Here is a 22,068-nt window from a genome sequence, read left to right as displayed (position 1 = left end):
TTTGGCAATTGTCAATGCTGTAAAATTACCCATGCATATAATTTGTAAATAAAAAAGCTACTTAAAAAAAAAAATATACATATATATATATATATATATATACATATATATACATACATATATATATATGTATATAAAATAAAACGTTAAAAAAAAATGTCAGGGGAACTCCCTGTCAGAAAGCACATATTTAAAATGTTTCAGATCTCACTTGGCATACCACTTGATTACCAAGAGAAATCATCAATCAATTAGTATTAGTTACTGTCTCTTGGAAGTCCTTATTATACCTCAGACTCAGTTTCCTTATCTGTAATGATAAAAATACCATATCTACACCTAGAGTACTTCTGTCACAAGACTGTATTGAAGGTCAATGGAAATAATTGATGTAAAGCACTTCACAAACTTTAAAAGTAATGTTTTGTTACTATTCCAATTTCACACAATGCTGATCAGCTGAACAGTATCATTCCTTATGTCACAGTACCTCAATGTAAGGGAGAGAGAATGGATAGTGGAAAGCAGGGTAGAAACACAGTGGGCCTTCTTCCCCCACTGGAGGGGCAGAAAGAGCCTGTGAGCGGCAGCTGAGCGTGGAGATGATGCTGAGAAGCTCCAGGAGTAGCCTCTGGTTGGCATTTAAAACCCTTCACAAGCTGATTCTGGCCAATATTGTCCCGTTAAGCCATTCCATCATACTCAAGGACACCTTGTTTCTGCAGCAATGTACATTGCCCTCCCATCATAACAACTATCTGAACTCTTTCTTCATATTATTTAATTCCCAACCTTCCTCTCCATATTGAAAACATTTTTCAACCCAAGACCCAATGACCACTCCTTTAATGCCATTCCCCTCACCCCAACCCTGTCTACCCCTTCCACTGTGTTCTCTCGAATACCTGTTGTACAGGGAACTAGTTTCCACCTTAACCTCTTCTCTTTTTTGCTCCTTCTCTCCCTCCACGTTTGCTACTCTTTTCCAGCCCTGACGCCTTTTACACACTTATAGCCACTGGCTTGCTCACTAGTGCATATGGAGTGAGAACACTCTTTGCTCTCTTCGGATTCTCCCTCTTCCCCACCACTCACAATTTTCTCCTCTAAAGTTTACTGATGCTCCAGCACCCAATCCAGATTAGGGTAGTCTGCTGGCCTCCAGAACCCTCTTCTTTCTTCCTCAATGAGTTCAGCGAGGGGGCTCAGTCTCTCTGCCCACCTCAACTCTTATCCTGGTATTTTCATACTGATATTTCCTCAAATACCCCAAGACCCAAATTTCCCAATTTACTCATTTCCCATAAACTATTCTTCTACTTCCACTTAGTTCCACACCGAGATGGTCATATCCTTCACCTTGACATACATCATCTGCCTTCAATTTTGATAAACTTTGAAATTAACTTATTTTTACTATTGTCCCTAAATCCCCATCTTCATCCTTATTGCGACCTCCAATTGCGCCAACCCTCAATTTTTTTGTCAAGCCATCATCCCTGCATTTGCTTCACTCCCTTGCCTTCCCTCCTTTGACCATCTGATAAACCAGTCCAACTCTATACTGTTCTCTTCTCAAGTTACCAGTCACCTGCTCCCCTGACTTATGGAAGCTCTTGCCCTGCCAAGCCTCAGCCTTAAATTATTCCCACCATCTGCAGCCTTCACTCCTAAATCACAAAACAATGCTCACTGATCCTCTACTTTCACCTCATGAGGGGAAGTCAATTCGTTTCCCTGACTATCCCACTCCCGAGGCAGTCTCCACTCCATGATCAGCTGAGACCCTGGGCCCCTAATTCCCTGGGGACAAGGCTACCACTCCGGGGAGAGCAGCCTTCTCCACTCTTCCTCCCTGAGGTCACCTGAGGTGGTAGCTCTCCTTCACCAAGGCAAACTTCTCTACACATGGAGGAATCCATTGTGTCCCTTCTATTATCCCCACTCTCTGACCTTCAATCCCCCCATTTGCAGGCGGCTGCTCAAGGGACTGACTATAAACACACCCCAGGGTCTCCCATCCTCAAAGTAACTTCACTCAATCCATCCCTTTCCCTCTCTCCTCATTTTTGTGCTTGTCTAGACTTGATGCTTCTCCCTTTTTTAATAATAGGTTTTTATTTTCAAAATTGTGGATCCCATTTATGTACTTTTCCAATTAAAATATGGATTGGAGAATTTTCTAGATTGTTGTAGAGAAGGGATAGCAGCAAGCTAAATTCAATTGCTTCTTCTCATTCTGCAATCTTAACTCTGTCTCCCCCTTCTCAGTTTCCTCTGCTGAATCTTTATCCAGGACATATCCACAAAAAAACCTCCAAGGCTTTGTTCTGGGCTCTCTTCTATATTTAACTATTTTGTTTGGTAATCTCATCAACTCCTATAGCATCTCAACATGGTTGATTCTCAGATCTATTTATTCAGCTTTAACTTCTCTTCCTGAACTTTGGTCTTATATTTCCAGCTGCTTACTGAACATCTCAAACATCTTAAAATGAAATGGGTAAAATTGAAATATGTATCTTTCTTCTCCTCCTCCCCTAATTTCCCCATGACAGTTTTGGGTACTACTATCCTCCTGCCACCTGTGACAGATCTATGAGGTCAAACTCCGTACAGTTTCTTTCCTCTCCTGACACTACCCTGGTACAGGTCCCCTTGCCTCCTCATACATGGACTATTTCACAGACTGCTGATTGGTCTCCCTGCTTTTAATCTCTCCCCACTTCCAGTCTGTCCTCTACTCAGTTGTCAAACTAAAATGAAGCCCCCCAACTCCATAAATACTTAGTCCCTAACTTTTTGTTACATCCATGTAAAAAAGTCACTTCTATTTAAGCTAATGGAGGAATAACATCTATGTGTTCTGTGAGTCTATGACACATTTTCTTATAACTTAGTTGATATGCACAAACAAAACCATAGGAAATTGACTTGCTGATGCAGCCATAAAAGAAGCTACTATGACATTGGCCTTCTTACTCCACTAGTTCTCCAGGCAAAAAACTTTTGATTAAAGTCCCATCCCAAATGGGGAGATCTGGAAACCCCACCATTATTGCATCCAAATATAAAGTCATGTTACCATGCCAAACCCCCAAGGTTCTATTTCCCAACTGATAGGTGGGGTAAAGAGACCCCAACAAAAATGCTACCCCAAAGTCTGAGTGGGACCCCAGTAAAGTGCAAACTGACTGTGCTAATCTCTGTTACTGTGCTCTGGTAACTAACTTTGTACCCCTATATCACTAAACTTTGACTTGAGTTCATCTCTGTAACACTCCAACCTCAGAGACCACAGTATTTCACTCCCTCTTTCTGGACACTACTTAACAAGTATACCAGGATTTGGCCCCTAAAATTTCAGTTGGTCTGACAAATGCCCTTTTCTTTATGGACCCCTCACCCACTTTTCAAAAGTTTCTGTTTCTGTAACAAATTAAAAGAGTAGATTAATGATGAGATCTTCAATGTTAGGTGTGGTTAGTAGAGGAATTGATAAAATTAATCCCTGAGGCCAACAGGAAGAAGGCTCTGAAAAGAGATAAGTTTAGCTCTAAGGTCCCACCAGTAGGGGAGATTTTCCAATGTGACATTCAAGTTTTGTCAAACCCCTGAGACCCACAGAGGTCTCCAGCAGTCTCACCTTGCCATGTCCTGTCAGAAATCGCAATAACGTCCCTGAGGTTATGTTTTCCCTATAAAATCTATGGGCCATCCTATGGCTGCTGCCTTCTTTGGGTCAGTCCTCCACAGCACTTTGCCTTGCAATATCTTTTCCCTCCCTCCTCCCCTATGCCATGTGGTATCTCCCCTAACTCCACAATGCTTCCCAATCCCACTCTTACTCCTTATAGCTCTTTTGGATATCTCTTTCAGAATTTAGCCCACCAGCTAAGGGCTTGCCCCAACTTCATGGAGTGCTCCATTTCTCCTAGGTAATTGTGAATTCTACAGAGAAACTGGTCTTTCATATGCTCTTCCACTCCATATTTACCATTCCCAGTGTCTATTGAATTTCTTCATTTTGTCTGTAACCTATTCCCTAAATAAATCTATCTTCTGCCAAGGAGAATGGTCACTGTGAATTCTTCACATGACCAAACTCCAACTTCTGGTGGCTACCATCATCTGGTGAATACACCAAGTACATCATGTTGGTACTCAAATAACATCATACTGACTGCCCTATAAAAAAAAAATTACATTTTAAGTACAAAGCTGTTATATATTTCTAGTTTTTAATTTATATCATTCGTTTGAATGACTTTACTTTTTAAAATAAATTACAAAAATATAAATTGTAAGTCAAATGTACACACACACACACACACACACACACACACAATAATCAAATGAAAGGAAATTCTTACCTTAACTTTCAGACCATAAGCAAGTAGGATTTCTATCCAAGATTTACCAGTTGATATTTAGTATATATTTCACTAAAAATGAAAAGATATTTCTTTTTATTTACTTATTTTTATTAAAGCTTTTTATTTACAAAACATATGCATGGGTAAATTTTCAACATTGACCCTTGCAAAGCCTTCTAGTTCCAAATTATCCCCTCCTTCCCCTCACCCCCTCTCCTCTAGAAGGCAGGTCGTCCAATACATATTAAATGTATTAAAATATATGTTAAATTCAATATATGTATACATATTTGTAGTTATCTTGCTGCACAAAAAAAATCGGATCAATAAGGAAATTTCTTTAACAAATGATGGTAGTTCTTAACCAGCATATAATTGCACTTATAAAAAAGTTGTCAATAACACTAGTACATTTGTAAATAAGGCCTTTCTAGATCCCCCCAACTTCTGGAGCTTGTACTTCCTCTTCAGCCACTTTCCATTTAACTATTTTGTATTTATTCTCCTTATATAGATTATGATGATTCAAGTGCATATTTCTTTATGTATTTATTCGCTTAATTATGTAAGATTCTTGAGGGTATGGATTGTTTCATTTTTAAACTTGTGTCTCCACTGTGTTTAGAAGAGCAATTAATAAGTGCTTTTTTATGAGATCAGTGGCTAATCTAGATTAGTTAGGCAAAGTACCACTTAGCAACATTTTGAGAATACTATTAAAATAAAAGAGTTTGTAGTACACATTCTGTTGGGTAAAACACTAATATAATATATATAAGTTGATGATTTAATATTTGTTAAATTAATAATGATATGAATCACTGTACTTCTAAGATGCCTAATTTACAACTAAGGAAGAACTTATCTAGTTCTATGAGAAAATCTTTCTTTTAAGAAGCAAAAATACAAAATTAATGCTATTTTGGTATCAAAGATTGTATAACATTTGTAAATATGAGAAGAATGCAAATAAACTGAAGGGAGACTTTCAAGAGATATTTGATGTGTTTTTAGCCAAATACGTTGCTAATCATACAGCTGAAATTTTACAAATTATCATATAACCAATACAGTATTCCTAAATAAGAATGTAATGGAATTGTTGTATTAAGGATTACTGAATTCTAACAGGAAAGGACCTCAGCATTCATCTAAAATAAATCTTTAATTTTATAGATGAAGAAATTGAAATGTTGAGAAGTTAGATGAGTTGGCCAAGGTCACAAAGTGATATCCTATGGAAAGGAAAGGTGCAAATCATTTGTATTAAATGTGAATTTCCTGTAGTTAAATTCATGGACTTTAACGAAAAACTTGAGTGGAAAAAAACAATAGAATTGTCTACCAAAGCATCTATCTTAAGGTTGGTCCCCTCTTGGATCATCTTAAATAGATTAATCTCAATGAAATGTATTTTTCTATTTCACTCATAAATATGCCAATGGGTTCCCCTTAGTTTCCATGTCATATTCGAATTATTCATTCTGTCCATCAATGACATCTAAAATTTACCTCCAATCCAATTGGATCACCACTAATATTCAACTTCAGAAAAAATTATCTCTTTCATGTCTCCCCTATGACTGACATCAATTCTCCATCTGAAACCCAGTCACATTTTCAATCAAGAGTTCTGCGTTTTGATCATAACCTTCTTATCCAACATTCCCTAATTACACTATGAGGTCAAAAAAGGAACTTGCATTCCTGTATATGAACTGTATCTCTCATCAATTACTACCTTGCCAATCTCCTGCAGTGTTCCTAATTTAGGGTTCTAAACTTTTGCCGGCTTAACTCCCCTGGGTTTCCCAAAAGGAAACCTTCATTAAAGGCCCAGAAACGACCATTACTTATTAATCCAGGTCTTGAATGCACTCAAGTCCTCCAGACTCCCCATTTAGTTACATGCCCCGGAAGGGGTATCCTGGGCTGGTCCAAATTTCCTTAATTTTTTTTTTTATAAGGTGACATTCTTTGCCTCCATGGCTACCTAGTCTAAATTACTGAATGACGGCCTCCAGTTGAAGACTTTAGCTTGTAGCCAGGACCTGCTCTACTGACCGAATCTCTATCTGTCCCTGGACCGAGCTGACTTTGGAAAGAGAGGCCACCCCTCCCTGACCTCACGATCCCCTTAGAGAATGAAGGACTTGCCTCAGTGCTGTCCTAAAGACAGCTGGGAACAGCCCTCAGCAGGAGGCCAAGCTAGGGAACTGTCTTCGTTTTTGGGGGGAAATGACATTAAAGAAAAGGTATGCACACCTGCTTTAAAAAAGACCCTTTTGGTTCCCATTGATGTCAATAAAACTGATTATTAAATGGGAAACGAAACAACACCGATGCCCTAAAGACCAAAGGGAGGCCCCTCCACGGGTTTTCCTTCATTAAAGCAGCAGGTTTTGCTTTCTGGTTTAAATCCCCAGCCCCTGTTCAATGCTTTGCAGATGGTTAAGTGCCTAATAAATACTTTCGCTCATTCCATTCAGGTTCGGGAAATACTTATGCGGCAAGAAGCAGGCTCAGACTCACAAGGTCCTGCCGTAAGGGCACTGGGGTTAAACCCAGAGGGGGTTAAGCGCGCACTGTGTCCCAGGCCCTGGGGGTTTACGGGGCAAAAGCCAGTCTCTGCCCCAATCACCCCAGAGGCTGCGTTAGTTGACTTGCCCAGGGTCACACAGTGCGGCCTTCCGGTGTTCAAGCTCCAAGACGCCACAGCACGTGGCCTCTGCGCAGGCCAAAGAGCTTCTTCCGCGGTTTGGGGGGCGGGGTCTCCACTTGGGCCCTCCATTCCAAGCCTCCCGCCTCAGGACTCCCCCAGCCCGGGAGGGCAAGCTCCGGCTTTATCCCCGCCTGGACGGTTCACTGACCTGGGAAACCCCGGGCCTCGCAGACTGGGAAGCTCCGGGAAGGGAGGGCGCCGTCCGGAGGAGACCAGAGGGAAGCCAGCAGGAGGAGGAGGTGGAGGCGGGGCCTGCCCCGCACCCGGCAGCGCCAGGGGGAGGGGACACGCTTTGGGCTGCGAGGAGCGCCGCGATCCCAGTAGCCGTCCCCGAGCGCGGCCTGAAGACACGCCCCCTCCTGCGGCCTGCTCCCCGGCGCGCAGGTCCGAGAAGGGGGCGCGGTCGGGAGCGCCGCCGGGCGCGAGCCGCGAGCACGCGCGTGGCTCGTCACAGAGGCGGCGGCGGCCGCCGTGGCGTTGGGGGCCGGGGCTCCCCCAGCACCACCCACCCCCCCGGCCGGCAGTGGCGCTGGGCGCGCGCGCCCCCGCCCTTCCTCCTCGTCTTCGCCCCCGCCCCCCCGCGCTCCTGCCATTAAAAGGCGTAGCTCTGGCCGGCGTCCCGGAAAGCCCTTCGTTCGCTCCCCGTTAACCTGTGAGCCGCGAACAGGGAGAAGGCGAGCGCGCTAGCTAGGCAACCTCGGCTCAAGTGCCCGTTCCCTCCCTCCGGGCCCCACCGCCTCATCTCCCTGCCGCCGCCGCCGCCGTCATGTTCCGGTACCTCGGGGAAGCGCTGCAGCTGTCCCGGGTCGGGGCCTCGGCCGCCGCCGCTGCCGCCGCCAGCGACCCTGCCGCCTCCGCCCTGCTGCTACGGGCCCGGGGCCAGCCAGCGGCCGCGCCACCCGCCCCTCGACGCCACTACAGCGAGGCGGCCGGGACCGGGGATGACGATCCCAACTTCTTCAACATGGTGGAGGGCTTCTTCGATCGCGGCTCGAAAATCGTGGAGGACAAACTGGTGGAGGACCTGAAGACGCGAGATACGGAGGAACAGAAGCGCAACCGGGTGCGCGGCATCTTGCGCATCATCAAGCCCTGCAACCATGTGCTGAGCGTCACCTTCCCCATCAAGAGGGACAACGGCGCCTGGGAGGTGATTGAGGGCTACCGGGCTCAGCACAGCCAGCATCGCACACCCTGCAAGGGCGGTGAGTTTCGACCCCAGGGTCCCTCCCTCCTCGCCAGTCCCTCTTTCAGCTCCAGCCAGTGGCCCGAGAATCCGAAGGTGGGATGGGACGCCCGCTCAGTCCCTTACGGGGGTCCGAGAATGGGATGGGGGGGGTTGCCCGCTTAAACCCTTTCCGGCCATCTGAGGGTGAGATGGGAAGCATCGACCTGCCCCTTTCAGCCCCATTAATGTCCTTAGATGGGGAAGTGGGCGGGACCAATCCCCGGGAAAGTTTTCCCCCAGGCTGCACCTATTTGGGGCTGTTTGAAAGTAAAGTGTAGATGGGGATGTGTAGAAAGGAGAACCAGCAGGTACCTACTTTCCCTCTCCGCACCCCCCACACCAGTTCCTGACACTTCTACGGATAGGGGAAGGAGAGGCAGGAGTCCGGTCTATATATATAAGAAGAAAACTTCTTATCTCGGCTGTTTAACTAAAGGACAGTTAGCCAGGAAGTTGAATTTCGGACTTCTTGTAGTATTTCATAGATTGCTTGGGTCCGGTCTATATGTGTATTGCACCTAGTGGTATCCTTAAAAACGAAAACGACACTCATCCCAACTGTTTAACCAAGGGAAGTTAGCCAAGCCAGTAAGTTGAATTTCAGATGATTTCTTGACTTGCTCTTCCAATTCCCTCTGTCAGTTGCCCAGAAGGTGTTTGAATCGATTTGTTTTTTACCGGGCAACTTCCCCCCTTTCCCCTAAAAATCTGACCCATGTGACTAGCCCCGATTCCATCCACCGGGGTCTTGGGGGGAGAAAAAGGGCGGATCTTCTGCTGGGACCCCGTTTGTTGACTGCTGGATTCCTCCTGCCACCTTATGCCATTGCTTTGATTTGTGCTGCCTCGGGCACCCCCAGATGCCCAAATAGGTGGAACTGGTCCTCCCATAAACAAGTGCTGGGACGTCCAACCTAGAGGCGCCTTGTGGCCCACAGGCCAGCCAATGGAATGAAAGAGCTCCAGGGGGTGTGGTAAGGGCGGGGCTAACTCTTAGTGTGAGGCTGAGGAAAGGAGTCCAGTCAATTTTTGTTCATTAAACCCCAATTCTCCCGGTGCTCCCAGACTTTGTGTCGTTGAGCACACGTCTTCAGTTGCCCACCTTATTGGAATCTTCTCCTTAACGATTTGTTTCATTCCTTGTGCAAAGGCTTCTGAGTAAAGAAAAGGGGGAGCCAGTTGTAAAGAATTTCACAGAAATACAATGGAACATCTTTGGTGAAAAGATCAAAAAAGTGTTTGTTATGGGGAAATAAAATAGAGCTGGAAGAAACTTTGGGACCCACCTACCCATTCCCTCTTCAGACCTAAAGAGGTTTGTTATATGTACCATAATAAGTAGAGGAGTAGGGTCAGGACTCCAGTGTTTTTGCCACGTTGGGCTCATTTATAGGACATTCTTTTCAAGTTGGCCACAATTTGCATGGGCTTCCCAAACGGACTTTACAAAATTATCTTTCTTCTACAAAGAAAACTTGGGCAATTTCCTGTGGTCCTAGCTTAGGAATAGCAGTTGCTTTAGAACTGCATTTTAAATGAGTAGTTCATTAGCTTAATGATTTACAGATTTTTACTTAATAAATCTGTATTGATGCCACATATGTGTGACCTTGGTAAGTAACTGCCACCTTGGATCTTAGTTTCTCATCTTGGAAAGGAAGAAGCCATTTGGATCAGACAGCCAGAACTGAAAAGAGACTTCAGAAACTCTTCTAAGTCCAAAAGGAAATCCAGAGGGTCCAAAGTGGTTTTTTCCCCCTCAAGGTCACAAACATAATATGATGGTGGTCCCCTTTAAACAAAGGGGAACAATTTACAATATGAAAAAATTGGAACTTAATGCAAAGTCATCATATCATATTGTGCAGCAAAATCCTTTAACACCGAGTATTGAATTTGGCAGCAAAAAACTGATGACTTTATAGTAAAATACTTGTTAAGAAGTAATCTAAAGTAGGTATAAGTCACTGAAAACTGAAAAGCTTAACAATTCTGGGGAAGCTCAGTCTCCATACTCAGACTTAAATATTTTACAAACAAATCACTAAGATTTAAGGAATAACCTCTTTTGTGTTGTTTGTGAGCCCCTACCACCTTTCCCCCAAAGACCAAGGGATTAGATCTTTCAGACAGGCTCCTATTATGTTTCAGTCATGCTGTCAATTTAAAAAAATTGGGGGGCTTTCAGAACAAGTTGAATATGCTGTGATACAAGTCACAGGATAGATGGAATATAAAACTTTACTCAGTTTATAAGATATGATTAGTTCTAAATAACTTGACTGTTTATGCAAATTAGATTCATTCTTAAAGGATGACAAGTAGTAACTCACATTTAGGGGGCAACTTAAGGTTTGCAAAGTCCTTTTCACAAAAAGGTCAAATTATTTGCCCAAGGTCACTGCACTAACAAGTGTTAGATCCAGAATTTAAGCCCCAGGCTCTTCTGACTCCAAGATACATGTTCTGCCCATATACATTGTCTATTGGAAATATTTAGAAAAACATGCTGCAGAGTAATATTTTGATAAAACATTTTGAGCCTCAAACATTTCTTCCAAGGCTGACTAACTTTGACATTACAACTATCTAAATGTTGAATTTATAGGGTTTTTGGCATATAAATGAAAGTTGTTAAATATTGATACTTTAATGACTTAAGAAATATTTTATTTTTATTTTACATATTGACATAGTCAAAGACATTAGATACTTGCTTAAGGCATCTAATTCTAGATATTTTAAGAGAAAAGCACAGATGATTGTTCTGCTAGATAAATATTATCTTGATTCTTTTGTTATTCATAATTTAGTTTTCTTCCCTAATCAGGAATCCCAGATTAAGAGCCAGAAAAGATCATCAAGGTCATCTAGTCTCTTGGTGTCACAATCTGGATAGAAATAAGGTGCCTCAACTAACACATGAGGTTCCCTTAGTCTTATTGACCTAGAAAATACAGTTAATATGTTTTTATTTTTAAATTAATAGAGCAACACAATGAAATCAAGATAGGAACTACATTTCAATCTAATTCTGGCCTCTGCAATATTGACACTTTTAATCTAGTACAATTCCATTCTGCAGTGGAGCAAACTGAGGAACAGAAATTTTAGAGTTTTAGAGGCAGGGTTTTGAGCCCTGGTCCTAACTCCCAAATTTGGTGCCTTTTCTAATAATAAGTTAAATTACTTCATTTGCCTCTTTAACCAAAGAAATCCTAAATAGTTTTCTTTCTTTCTGGGACCCTTTTTAATATGTACTTTATTTTCAGATCTCAACATAAACATGAATATGCCTAAATTCTTTGTTCTTGTTAAGTAACTTACAGCCAAGTAAACAAGTCTTTTAAAAGACTTGAAAAAAGTGTTGTTAATATCTTTACAAAAGTAGTAGAGATTGGATTCACGTTGGAGCTAAAATTGTATTCTCTGCTCTTAAAATGTTCCTTTAGAAGTCATTCAACTTGAAATGTTAACATATTTCAAGAGAGAAATTCATTTTCCTACCAAGTCCAGCTTATCCTTGTTAAAGATTGTACTCTGCTAGGTTCTTTGAAAGAAGATTGATCAAGCCAAACTCCCAGAACATGTTTTTTATGAATCTTCCCCCTGATGCCAGGTTATGTGTTCTAATGATATTGGTAAACTTGGTTATGGTTCCTTGCCTTTGTAAGCAAAAAAACAGCTTTTCCTGTGACTTCTGATGCTGTTTTTAAAATATTCATAGGTTTCAGGATCAGAATACCTGCTCTGTCCCTATGAAAAGCACAGGTTCAAACAAAAATTTTTACCAAAAAAATGAAGACCCAACATCTTAATAGCTTTTTATTTACAAGTTATATGCATGGGTAATTTTACAGCATTGACAATTGCCAAACCTTTTGTTCCCATTTTTCCTCTCCTCCTAGATGGCAGGATGACCAATACATGTTAAATGTATTAAAGTATAAATTAAATACAAAATAAGTATACATGACCAAACCGTTATTTTGCTGTACAAAAAGAAGCAGACTCTGAAATATTGTACAATTGGCCTGTGAAGGAAATCCAAAATGCCGGCAGGCAAAAATATAGGGATTGGGAATTCAATGTAATGGTTTTTAGTCATTTCCCAGAGTTCTTTCGCAGGGTGTAGCTGGTTCAGTTCATTACTGCTCCATTGGAACTGATTTTTAAAGATGGCCAACTCCATCAGAATTGATCATCATATAGTGTATTCCCAACACCTTTATTTATTAGGGGGGGGGAGGGGGAGAAGGGGAGGGGCATACACTAGGTAGATAGTTGACCCATGAATCATTTTGTATCACTTCTTGCAGTAATTTGCTTTTAAAATTGTGTGTATGTGCATATATATGTGTGTATGTATATATGATTCCTCTGAAAGATAAACATTTAATGCTCAGTCATCTGTGTAAAGTCAACCTAACAAGTACATGGCCATAGCTAAAGCTAAAGTGAGGAGCATTATCATACTTTAAACCTTAGTGCCAAAATTGATGTTTTTGTTTAAAAAAAGAAAAAAAAGCTATTAAATGTTTAAGAAATGGGGTGTATGTATAGGGAGTGGTGTCCAAACTTTATTTTATAAAAGACCAATGGTTAAATACCTTGATTACCTGATTGTCACAGAAGTGACAGGTCCTGTGATTCTTTAAGCCAATATTCTTTCTATTGTTTTAATTATACTGATTATTGGTTAAATTGTTTTCTTGGTTCTGTTCACTTCAATTCAGTGTTGCATAGAATTTTCCCTCTGGTTTCTATGAATCAATATTAGGTCTCATGCAATAGAAAAATATTGCATTATATTCATATACCATAGTATTTCCAATTCTTCCAAAACTTTATTTCCAATTCTTTAAAAATTAAGGGTGCTGTTATAAAATTTTTTACTATGTAAAAAAAATTTACTTTTTTGACTTCTTTTGGCAGTAAATATCTAATACATAATAATGCTTAATAATCTCGATTTTAGGAGTATGGTTTAAAATTTCCAGAATGATTAAACTAAGTTATAATTCCATTCTCTTATTTGGGATAAATTTGGACCATATCTGGTCAGTCTCTCTTATAAATTGCTGGAATGGATCTATCTTTTAATTGGGATATTCCTTCTATATTTCTTAGGAGGAAATAGGCAAAATAATGATTTCCTTAAATTTTTTTTCATTCAGTGTTCATCAAAATCTCTAAGCCATTGCAACATTTGCTCCTTCCCTCTCTCCCCACAACCCTCCATCCAGAAGTGAAGAAAGAAGCCTCAAAGATCTGTTATTCAGAAAAAGCTGAAGTTTCCATCTTCACTTTATGTCCCCATTGTTAAGAAAATGAAATGTAGGTTTAATGGAATTCTGCCTCTAAAATGATGGCGGTACTGTCATAAGTAATACTTCTTCATATTAAAGCTGAAATGACAGTGTTTTAAGAGCTAAATCAAAGGACACTTTTAAAAAATGTGATTATTGCTTAATTCTTCCTAGAAGCTGTGGTACTATGTTGCCTGTTAAAGCAATTGGCAAGTAAGTGTATTTATGCAACAAATTTTCTAAGTGAAACAGCCACTTTGGTTGTTCAGGTAAAATCTATGGACCCAGAATGTTTTTTACCAATAGAACATAAAACTCGGGATTACAAAGGAAATCTGTTGAAATCCAGTTATCAAAAGATGCATGGTTTTTTTATTATAGCTTTTTATTTACAAAGATAATATGCATGGGTAATTTTTCAGCATTGACCCTTGCAAAACCTTCTGTTCCAACTTTTCCCCTTCTTCCCCCCACCCCTTCCACTAGAATGGTAGATAGTCTAATACATATCAAAAGATATTTTAAAAATTAAAATCATAGATTTCAGGATCAGAATACCTGCTCTGTCCCCATAAAAAGCACAGGTTCAAACAAACAAACAAAAATTAACGTAACAATATGGTATGTTTTTGAAGACTCATTCAGTAAACATTTATTAAACACCCGTTAATACCAAAGCAATATGTTAGGCATCATCCTTTAGCTGAGTTCTTTTCAGTGGGGTAATTTTTAAATAGCTTCCTTTCTCCCTGTGTACCCTCGGACCCACCTAAACCAAAGCAGTGTGTTTTAGTTAGTTGTGAACTTGCTGTTCTTTCTCTGAGAATCACACTATTCTCTCTGGAAGTCTTTGAGAGTTTCCAATTTTTCAGAATTACTTCTTTGCTAGAAGTTGAGTAGATGTGACCCAAAAAAGGTTTAGTAATGCCTGTCCAAGCTCATTAGGAACACAGTGCTCTCTTTCTCTTTTTGTTTCATCATGAGCAAAAAGTAGAGAGTAATACAGCCTAAAATGCATTTTATTTTTGAGTTCCAGCCAAATTTTAATGAAGGGACAGAGAAACAAGTGAATAAATCATGCGACTTTGTGATAATATTTTGCCTTACAAGTATTAATGTTATTAAGTCTATGTAGATATATATATAGTTTTGATTTCTAAGTTCATGTAGATAATAGACATTTTAAAAATGATTTAGTAATTACTACTTCACCATTCTCCAAGGATCTGTAACTTGATTATAAGTAAGCATTCTACAGGAACAAATGGCAACACCTCAATTTTGGATATTCTTTGAGGATTGTGGCTTTCAAATTCATCACCTTCATTTGATCTCTTAGACATAATAATGCCAAATACAGCCAGCCTGGGTCTGACAACTATCAGAGTATTACCAGGTTTTTACTGGTTAACACATGACTGCCATAATGAGGCATTAGACCAGAATTTTAGTGAAGGCTTTATTCATAATAAGTAGAGTCTAATAAAAAATACTCATTGAATTGGGCACAATTGAATGAGCAGAGCAGGACCACAATCCTGGGAAGTTAGGCAGAAGAGTTTCTACTTAATAAAATAGGCTAGGGAAATTTTTTTCTAGTTTTTTGTCTAGTGAACTGTAGAATCTGAGGTGAAAGGGACTTGGGAGGCATCTGTTGGTCCTACCTGCTCTCATAAATGGTCATAGTTGATTCTTGGAGATCTAGTTATTAAAGAACAGACTAGCCCCTGGTGGTCCTTTTGGATAGTTACTTACTGTAAGGAAGTTTTTCTTTATAAAAATAACTTTCTGTGGTTTCCACGTAATTGCTCCTATTTGGGACTTGGGTTTTGAAAGTAATGTTTTTTACAAAGATTTATCTTGACAGTACCCTGGTTCTCTGAGGTACTAGCAATAAGGGCCTTAAAATTGTAGAAATAAAAATTGAACATCCATAGTTCAGACAGGAAGCTGAATCCTAGAATTAAATTCTTCAAGATAATTCGGCTAGTGGGCAGACAGGACCTTGAGCTCTTTGCACCCACAGTGTAACAGACTCCATGGTCTCCGTGGCTGAGCCTCTATAAAGTCCTGGATGAGGTAAGAGCAACAAGGAAGGATTAATAAAAAGTATTTGAAAGAGTCAAAGAATAGAAGTTGATAGTCTGAGAGCTTAGAAGACTGAAGGGATCCTGACAAAAAGAACTCATTTGGATGAAAGAGGTGAGTTTTGAGCATACAGTGTTGGAGACTGTATGCAGAACATAGCCTAAATAGGGGCTTTGAAAGTAGTTTTAACATCCTTGGCTAGAGATTAGATTTTGGGAATCATCTGCTTAAAAGCAATTCTTGAAACTAAAAATGGATTAGTTCACTGGAACTTGGGAGAAGCCTGGGATAGCCTGGGAAGGTCCTTAGGAGGAGTGATATACACATAATTTCTTTTATCAAAATGAATTCAACTAGAGTTTTTGATGTAACTTTTTTTTTTTTTTGGACATAATTGTGGTATTCTGCATTATGGACACTGTCCCACAAAAACTTTGTATAAAGATCATCTTTCAGCAGTGTGGTACCTGCTATTTTATCCAAGATCTTGCACTGAGTCCTGGGAGTTGTCTTGACAAGAACAAGATTTATACTCTTAAAAGGAAGAAGGGCCTTGAAAACAACTCTTCCAAGCTTTTTAAACTTTATTATCAAAACATGCATAGAAAGTTTTCAACACCCATGTAAAACCTTATATTTTTTTCTCCCTTCCCCTTACCTCTTCCTCTAAAGCCTTTTTGTTTCTTGATTTGGAGAAACATGGGCAGGCGGCCATTTAGATGATGTGGCCATCCAAACAAAGAATTTGCCCAGATTCTGTTTTTGTGTGGCTACCTTTGACATGCCTTTCCTGGTGGGGTTTCTATCTGAGCACCTCATATTTAGAATCTGATTGCCTTATACTTGTATGACAGGGTCATGTGACTTATTTGTAAGGAATCTTGGATCATTTAATCCAGTGGTTCTCAACTATGGTCAAGGGCCCCTGAGAACCTTTGAGGTTAAAGCCGTTTTCATGATATTGAGACATCTTTATTTCTAATATGGTAAATCCCACATAAACAAGCTACTTGCAGGGGTGTCCTCAATTGCCAAGAGTATAAAGGGGTCCTGTGATCTAGTCCATGCTCTCATGTCCTAGGTGAAAAAAGTGACCTAGTTTCCTGGACATGGCTCCAAAAGACAGAGGTCTTGTCCCAAGAGCCACTGGAGCAGCACAGTGGGCTCTGCTCCTGCCTGCTTTGCCTTCCTAGAGCAGATTGGTCCAACCAGCCCAGGGAATCCCCCATGGGCCCATAGTTTATGAGAATAATGTGTGCCCCTTGGGCAATTGTGTTTACCTGCCATGACCCCAGCCCAAAAAAGATTTTAGTAGATGCTTATTCACTTGAATAGAAAACTTTGCCAGGAGGTCGAGGATAAAAATGCTCCATGTACATGCCAAGTAAATGCAGATGCCCAGGGTTGAGGCTGTGACTAAACAAGCCAGGTACATGCAGTCAAAGCTTGCTGTGCTGAGATATTCCAAGAAGCATGTAAAGGCTTACTCTATGAACCCATGCAAAGGAATATAAGCAGGATATATAATGTTGTAATGTAAATGAATGTGAATGCAGTGAAATTAAGGAAATAAAACAGACCTTTGGCTTTGTTTATTGCATTTACCAAGTTACTATATGATTCATCACAAAAACAAATGCTAGCTTAGGCTAGAGGTTTTTGTGACTCATAACCAGTGAAAGCACGAAAAATTCAAACGGTCCACTGATTTTTTTTTTTTTAATAGGCAGTGAATTGACATTTCCTCTCAATATTACAGACACCCTCCCCAATATTAACACACTGACTTCCATTTTTTCCTTAAAGTTGTATATACTGTTATTGTCTTTTCGAACTCATCAATTATATCACTAGAGGTGTTTTTTGTTTTTTTACTTTTTATTAGATGGTCACAAAAATGTAGTAGATACAAATTTGTTTCAAATTTCACTATTTGAAAGTTTGGAAATATTGCAGAAGTCACATTTAATGTTTTCAAGGTATATTGTCTTTGATTATAGATATTCTATTTTGGGAAACTGAAGCCACAAAGTGAATTATAGAATTTGAATGACTTTTTGCAAAGGGACATAGGAAGTGACTTCAACCTCAGACCCCAAGTCCTCTGAGTCACGTGGCCTTTCTTGTTAATATTTCTTGTACTTGTACTTTGCTTTTTGATATAAACTTATTTGGGAATAGTTTTTAAAATGGAAGGCTTTAATTATAACTTTTTAAAACACTAGGAGGGAATGTATGTATGTGTAGTTTTTTTTTTTTTTTTCTTAAACCCTCCTTTACTTTAAAATTCCATTTACCTGTGTTTCTGATGTAAAGTAGACCCTGGATATGGGCTCCAATGCATTGGGTCTAACCCTGTGGAAGGAGACAGCCTTTTCCTCTTATCTCTCTGGCTCATGCCTCTACCCCCAAAACCAACCCATAGGTGGCACAATGGATAGAGCATTAACCCTGAAGTCAAGAGGACCCGAGTTCAAATGTGGTCTCAGATACTTAATACTTCTTAGCAGTATGATCCTGGGCAAGTCACTTAACCCCAATTGCCTCAGCAAAAAAAGAAAAATCTTAAGAGTTTGGCTAAGGAGTGACTAAGTTCTTCCTCAAAGTGATTAATAGGGTCACTTAGAAAATAGGTCATTATATTATTGTTCTGTAAGAAATGACCAGCAGGATGAATACAGAGAGGCTTGGAGAGACCTACATGAACTGATGCTAAGTGAAATGAGCAGAACCAGGAAATCATTATACACTTCGACAATGATATTGTATGAGGATGTATTCTGATGGAAGTGGATTTCTTTGACAAAGAGACCTAACTGAGTTTCAATTGATAAATGATGGACAGAAGCAGCTACACCCAAAGAAAGAACACTGGGAAACGAATGTGAACTATCTGCATTTTTGTTTTTCTTCCCGGGTTAGGGTTATTTTTACCTTCAGAATCCAATTCTCCCTGAGCAACAAGAGAACTGTTCAGTTCTGCAAACATATATAGTAAATAGGATATACTGCAACATATCTAACATATATAGGACTGCTTGCCATCTAGGGGAGGGAGTGAAGGGAGGGAGGGGAAAAATCGGAACAGAAACGAGTGCAAGGGATAATGTTGTAAAAAAAATTACCTTGACATGGATTCTGTCAATATAAAGTTATTATTAAATAAAATAAAATAAAATATTAAAAAAAAAAAAAGAAAATAGGTCATTGAGTACATACATATATATAAGTAATAAATACATTTGTTACATACATTAAACATTTCTCCTTTTACAAAATGCTCGAGAAAGATAAAATTTAGAGTTAAAGATTCTCCTACCCCACTGGGATGACAGATGTGAAAAATTGAAGGGGGAAGTGCTTTTTGAAGCTATTAATGTTGTAGTCTTCTCCTGCTCCTTGCATTGCATTTAAGTTTTGACTGGGTGTGGTTGGTAAAACTTTTTTAACTTTGTAAATAAGAGTATTCCTGGGTCTTATCCAGTGGAAACTTGAGTGTTTTCCATGGTGATCCATAGTACAGTCATAGTTGGTTTCTGACTCATAATTTGCAGGCCTTGTTCATAGGCATTTTGTTTTTCTGGTTTTGTAGTCTTTGTCTCTGTTGGTGTGGAGGATACCTATATTATTATTTGGAATAACTTGCTTTTGGCAACTTGATTTGGTACTTGAGCATTGCTAAATAAGTAAATATTTGAATTTCTCCTATCTTTGTACATCATAGTAGAAGATGATTTCTGCTAGTTTACCCCATTTCCTTTTATACAAAATCTAACCTATACATGATCTGATCTTCTATTTTGTTTGAGGGGGAAAAGACTTTGCAGAAGAATTTGGATGCATTCTTTTTCAGACATCAAGGCATAGTCAGTGCCTCAGTAGTACATTAGGTCCTCTAGTACCTGGGGGCTAAAATCTAATATAATCTTTAATAGAGAGCTGCATGATTTTTAAAGTTAGCTATACAACTACTTGCCTACTCACCCGATGATCACTGACAACAGGAATGTTTCTGGGTTTGGTTTTTAGACTCTTCTAACTACTAAAGTGTGTTTAGGACCCTTTAATTTTTTTTAAGTCCTTGCTTTTCCTCATGTTTTGGGCAAATTCTCTGGCATTTTAAATTGGCAAATACATAGTTTGGCAAAAACAGAATTGTAAATAAACATAATTTAGGCATCATTTGACATTTGAAATCATAATGCTACTGTTCCTGATACAGTTCTCTCCTATACATGTATTCAAGATTTTTTTTTTACATAAGCTGAGATGACTTGGTGATCATAAAGACTGACAAGAGAAACGTTAACCAGTTATCATGAAGGTATCGTTAAATAATGTCTGACATAGAATCTAAAAAGAGTGGACCTCTAAATGGTCCTCATTGTGGATAATATGTGAATTGTATGGAGTGCTTATTCTTCAAACTGACTGGAAAGTCCATTTCTGTTAGGCTGATGGCTAAGGCTGTTAATTTATTGGAAATCACATCAACAAAACGAAGATGCTTTCTGGTATAGAAAAAGTGTCCTGGGTTTGTGTAATGAGCTCCAACATTGTCTGACTTGTGTGCAAGTATAATTGAGTGTTGGCCTTCAGCTTAGGCCTACTTGTGAATGCTGTCTCAGACAGACGTTACCAGTGCTGCAAGAACAGGCCAGCCTCCGTCCCAGACTCTCCTCAAGGGGCTTGCCTTGCAACAGAAACGAGCGTTTCAAAGGATTTACAGAGTGACATCTGAGAATAGATGCAGAATGGTTAGGAAGTGCTCTCATTTTGAGGGCTATTTGAGGCTTAGAAGATGGTATCCTTCTGAGGTGGAGACCTTACAGGCATGAGTGACACCCTCCTGCACAAGCACAGATTCTGGGCTCTGAGGGCCCTAGTGCCCTGGGGGATTTACTACATACCCCTTAGAGATTAATATTCAGGAATGCTCAAAAGAAAAAACTTTAACTTTTGCTTTAGAGTCAACTTAATTTTAGAGGCAATCTGGATTAAGGTACTTGCTTGGTTATAAAGTTAGTGTCTGCTGGATTTGAATTCAGGTCCTCCTGATTATGTGGATTTTGTTCTCCATTGCCACACACACCTAACTACTCCCAAATAAGCACTTTTATTCAAAGAAGGAAGCAGAGAATTGGCAATAGAGGATAAGTATGATTGCCAGCACATCTTGTACTTGGAGGTACAAGTATATAGTATAGATACAGACATTTAAGAAGGGAGTTATATGCTGAGAGGACACTATTTCTATTGGTCTCATTACCATGAAAGGCATTGTGTTTATGATGTGTCTGATTAATACAGTAATCACTAGTGAAAGTACTTTTAAAATATTTTTTAAATGCTGAAATCAGTAAGGATTACTTATTTTGTTATGTTATGGTCATATATTATAATTTATTTGTATGATAAGCACTGTGCTAAGTGCTAGGGATATAAGAAAAGCCAAAAGGTAACTTGTGTTGTCAAGCCTAACAGACAATAAACAATAAAAATGCACTAGTATTAAGAGGAAATGACGAGAGATGAGACATGTGAATTTCTTTTACTTGACTATTTTATATTTGGGTTGGGAGGCGGTGAAGGAAGAGAAAGTATTAGTTGGAAAGAGGTTGTTTTTATGTTTTGTTTTGTTTTTAACGTACCAGTAGATGCTTCTTTAAAACTCATTTTTATCCTTCCCATTCTTATAGGTATCCGTTACAGTACAGATGTTAGTGTGGATGAAGTAAAAGCCTTGGCATCTCTGATGACTTATAAATGTGCTGTGGTTGGTAAGAGAGCTTTCTTGTTTATGGCAGGATGTTCTAAAAGTGCTCTAAGCTCTTAGAGAAAAAAGTGATGTCTGAATGTTATTTTTAATAAGATACTTCGGTAAGGAGTTGCCTTTAGAAGCATTATTAATTTTTGAAAATATTAACTGGCTTTTGAGGCAAAATGTTTCTATTTTAAAAATGATTTTTTAAAATATGGGAAATCTACCTCAAAAAACTATACAGAATCTATCTTTACATAAAAATGTAAACCTCTTGAAAGAATGTACTACCTTTTAGTAGGACTGAATTAACTAATAACAAATTTGAATTCTGATTAAACAAGTAAGCCACACAAAATTCTTAAGAGACATTATTGTATTAGAAAGCATAGATTTGACAGGACATAATTATTAGTCATTGATATTTAAGAGAAAGATTTGACTTTTGGCATTTTGCATTTTTATTCTCAAGTATTCAATTTGTCTTTTTTCCCCATCCCCATTTTGCTTTCAGATGTGCCATTTGGAGGAGCCAAAGCTGGTGTTAAAATCAATCCCAGGCACTATTCAGTAAGTTCCACCTT

At 39.4% G+C, this 22,068-nt stretch overlaps 2 protein-coding genes across 4 annotated transcripts in view; one reads left to right on the top strand and one right to left on the bottom strand.

The window, feature by feature from the left end:
• The window catches only part of SHLD2 (shieldin complex subunit 2), a 96,328-nt gene extending 88,840 nt beyond the window's left edge, over window positions 1-7,488 (bottom strand). For all 3 annotated transcript variants that reach the window (XM_051981857.1, XM_051981858.1, XM_051981859.1), the window contains exons 1-2: window positions 7,247-7,488; window positions 4,374-4,445 (exon numbers count right to left, since the gene is read on the bottom strand). The gene's annotated coding sequence lies outside the window, so the exon portion shown is untranslated. The remainder of the gene's footprint in view (window positions 1-4,373; window positions 4,446-7,246) is intronic.
• Window positions 7,489-7,622: 134 nt separating this feature from the next.
• Window positions 7,623-22,068, top strand: part of GLUD1 (glutamate dehydrogenase 1) — a 32,588-nt gene continuing 18,142 nt past the window's right edge. The window contains exons 1-3 of the mRNA XM_051981860.1: window positions 7,623-8,303; window positions 21,423-21,503; window positions 21,999-22,054. Coding sequence (XP_051837820.1) covers window positions 7,865-8,303; window positions 21,423-21,503; window positions 21,999-22,054 — 576 coding nt within the window. The 5' untranslated portion in view covers window positions 7,623-7,864. The remainder of the gene's footprint in view (window positions 8,304-21,422; window positions 21,504-21,998; window positions 22,055-22,068) is intronic.

The sequence above is a fragment of the Antechinus flavipes genome, chromosome 2 (genome assembly GCF_016432865.1).
Source record: "Antechinus flavipes isolate AdamAnt ecotype Samford, QLD, Australia chromosome 2, AdamAnt_v2, whole genome shotgun sequence".
Lineage (NCBI taxonomy): Eukaryota > Metazoa > Chordata > Mammalia > Dasyuromorphia > Dasyuridae > Antechinus > Antechinus flavipes.
The sequence above is the reverse complement of the archived record's forward strand: the minus strand, read 5'-3'. Positions and strand labels throughout refer to the sequence as shown.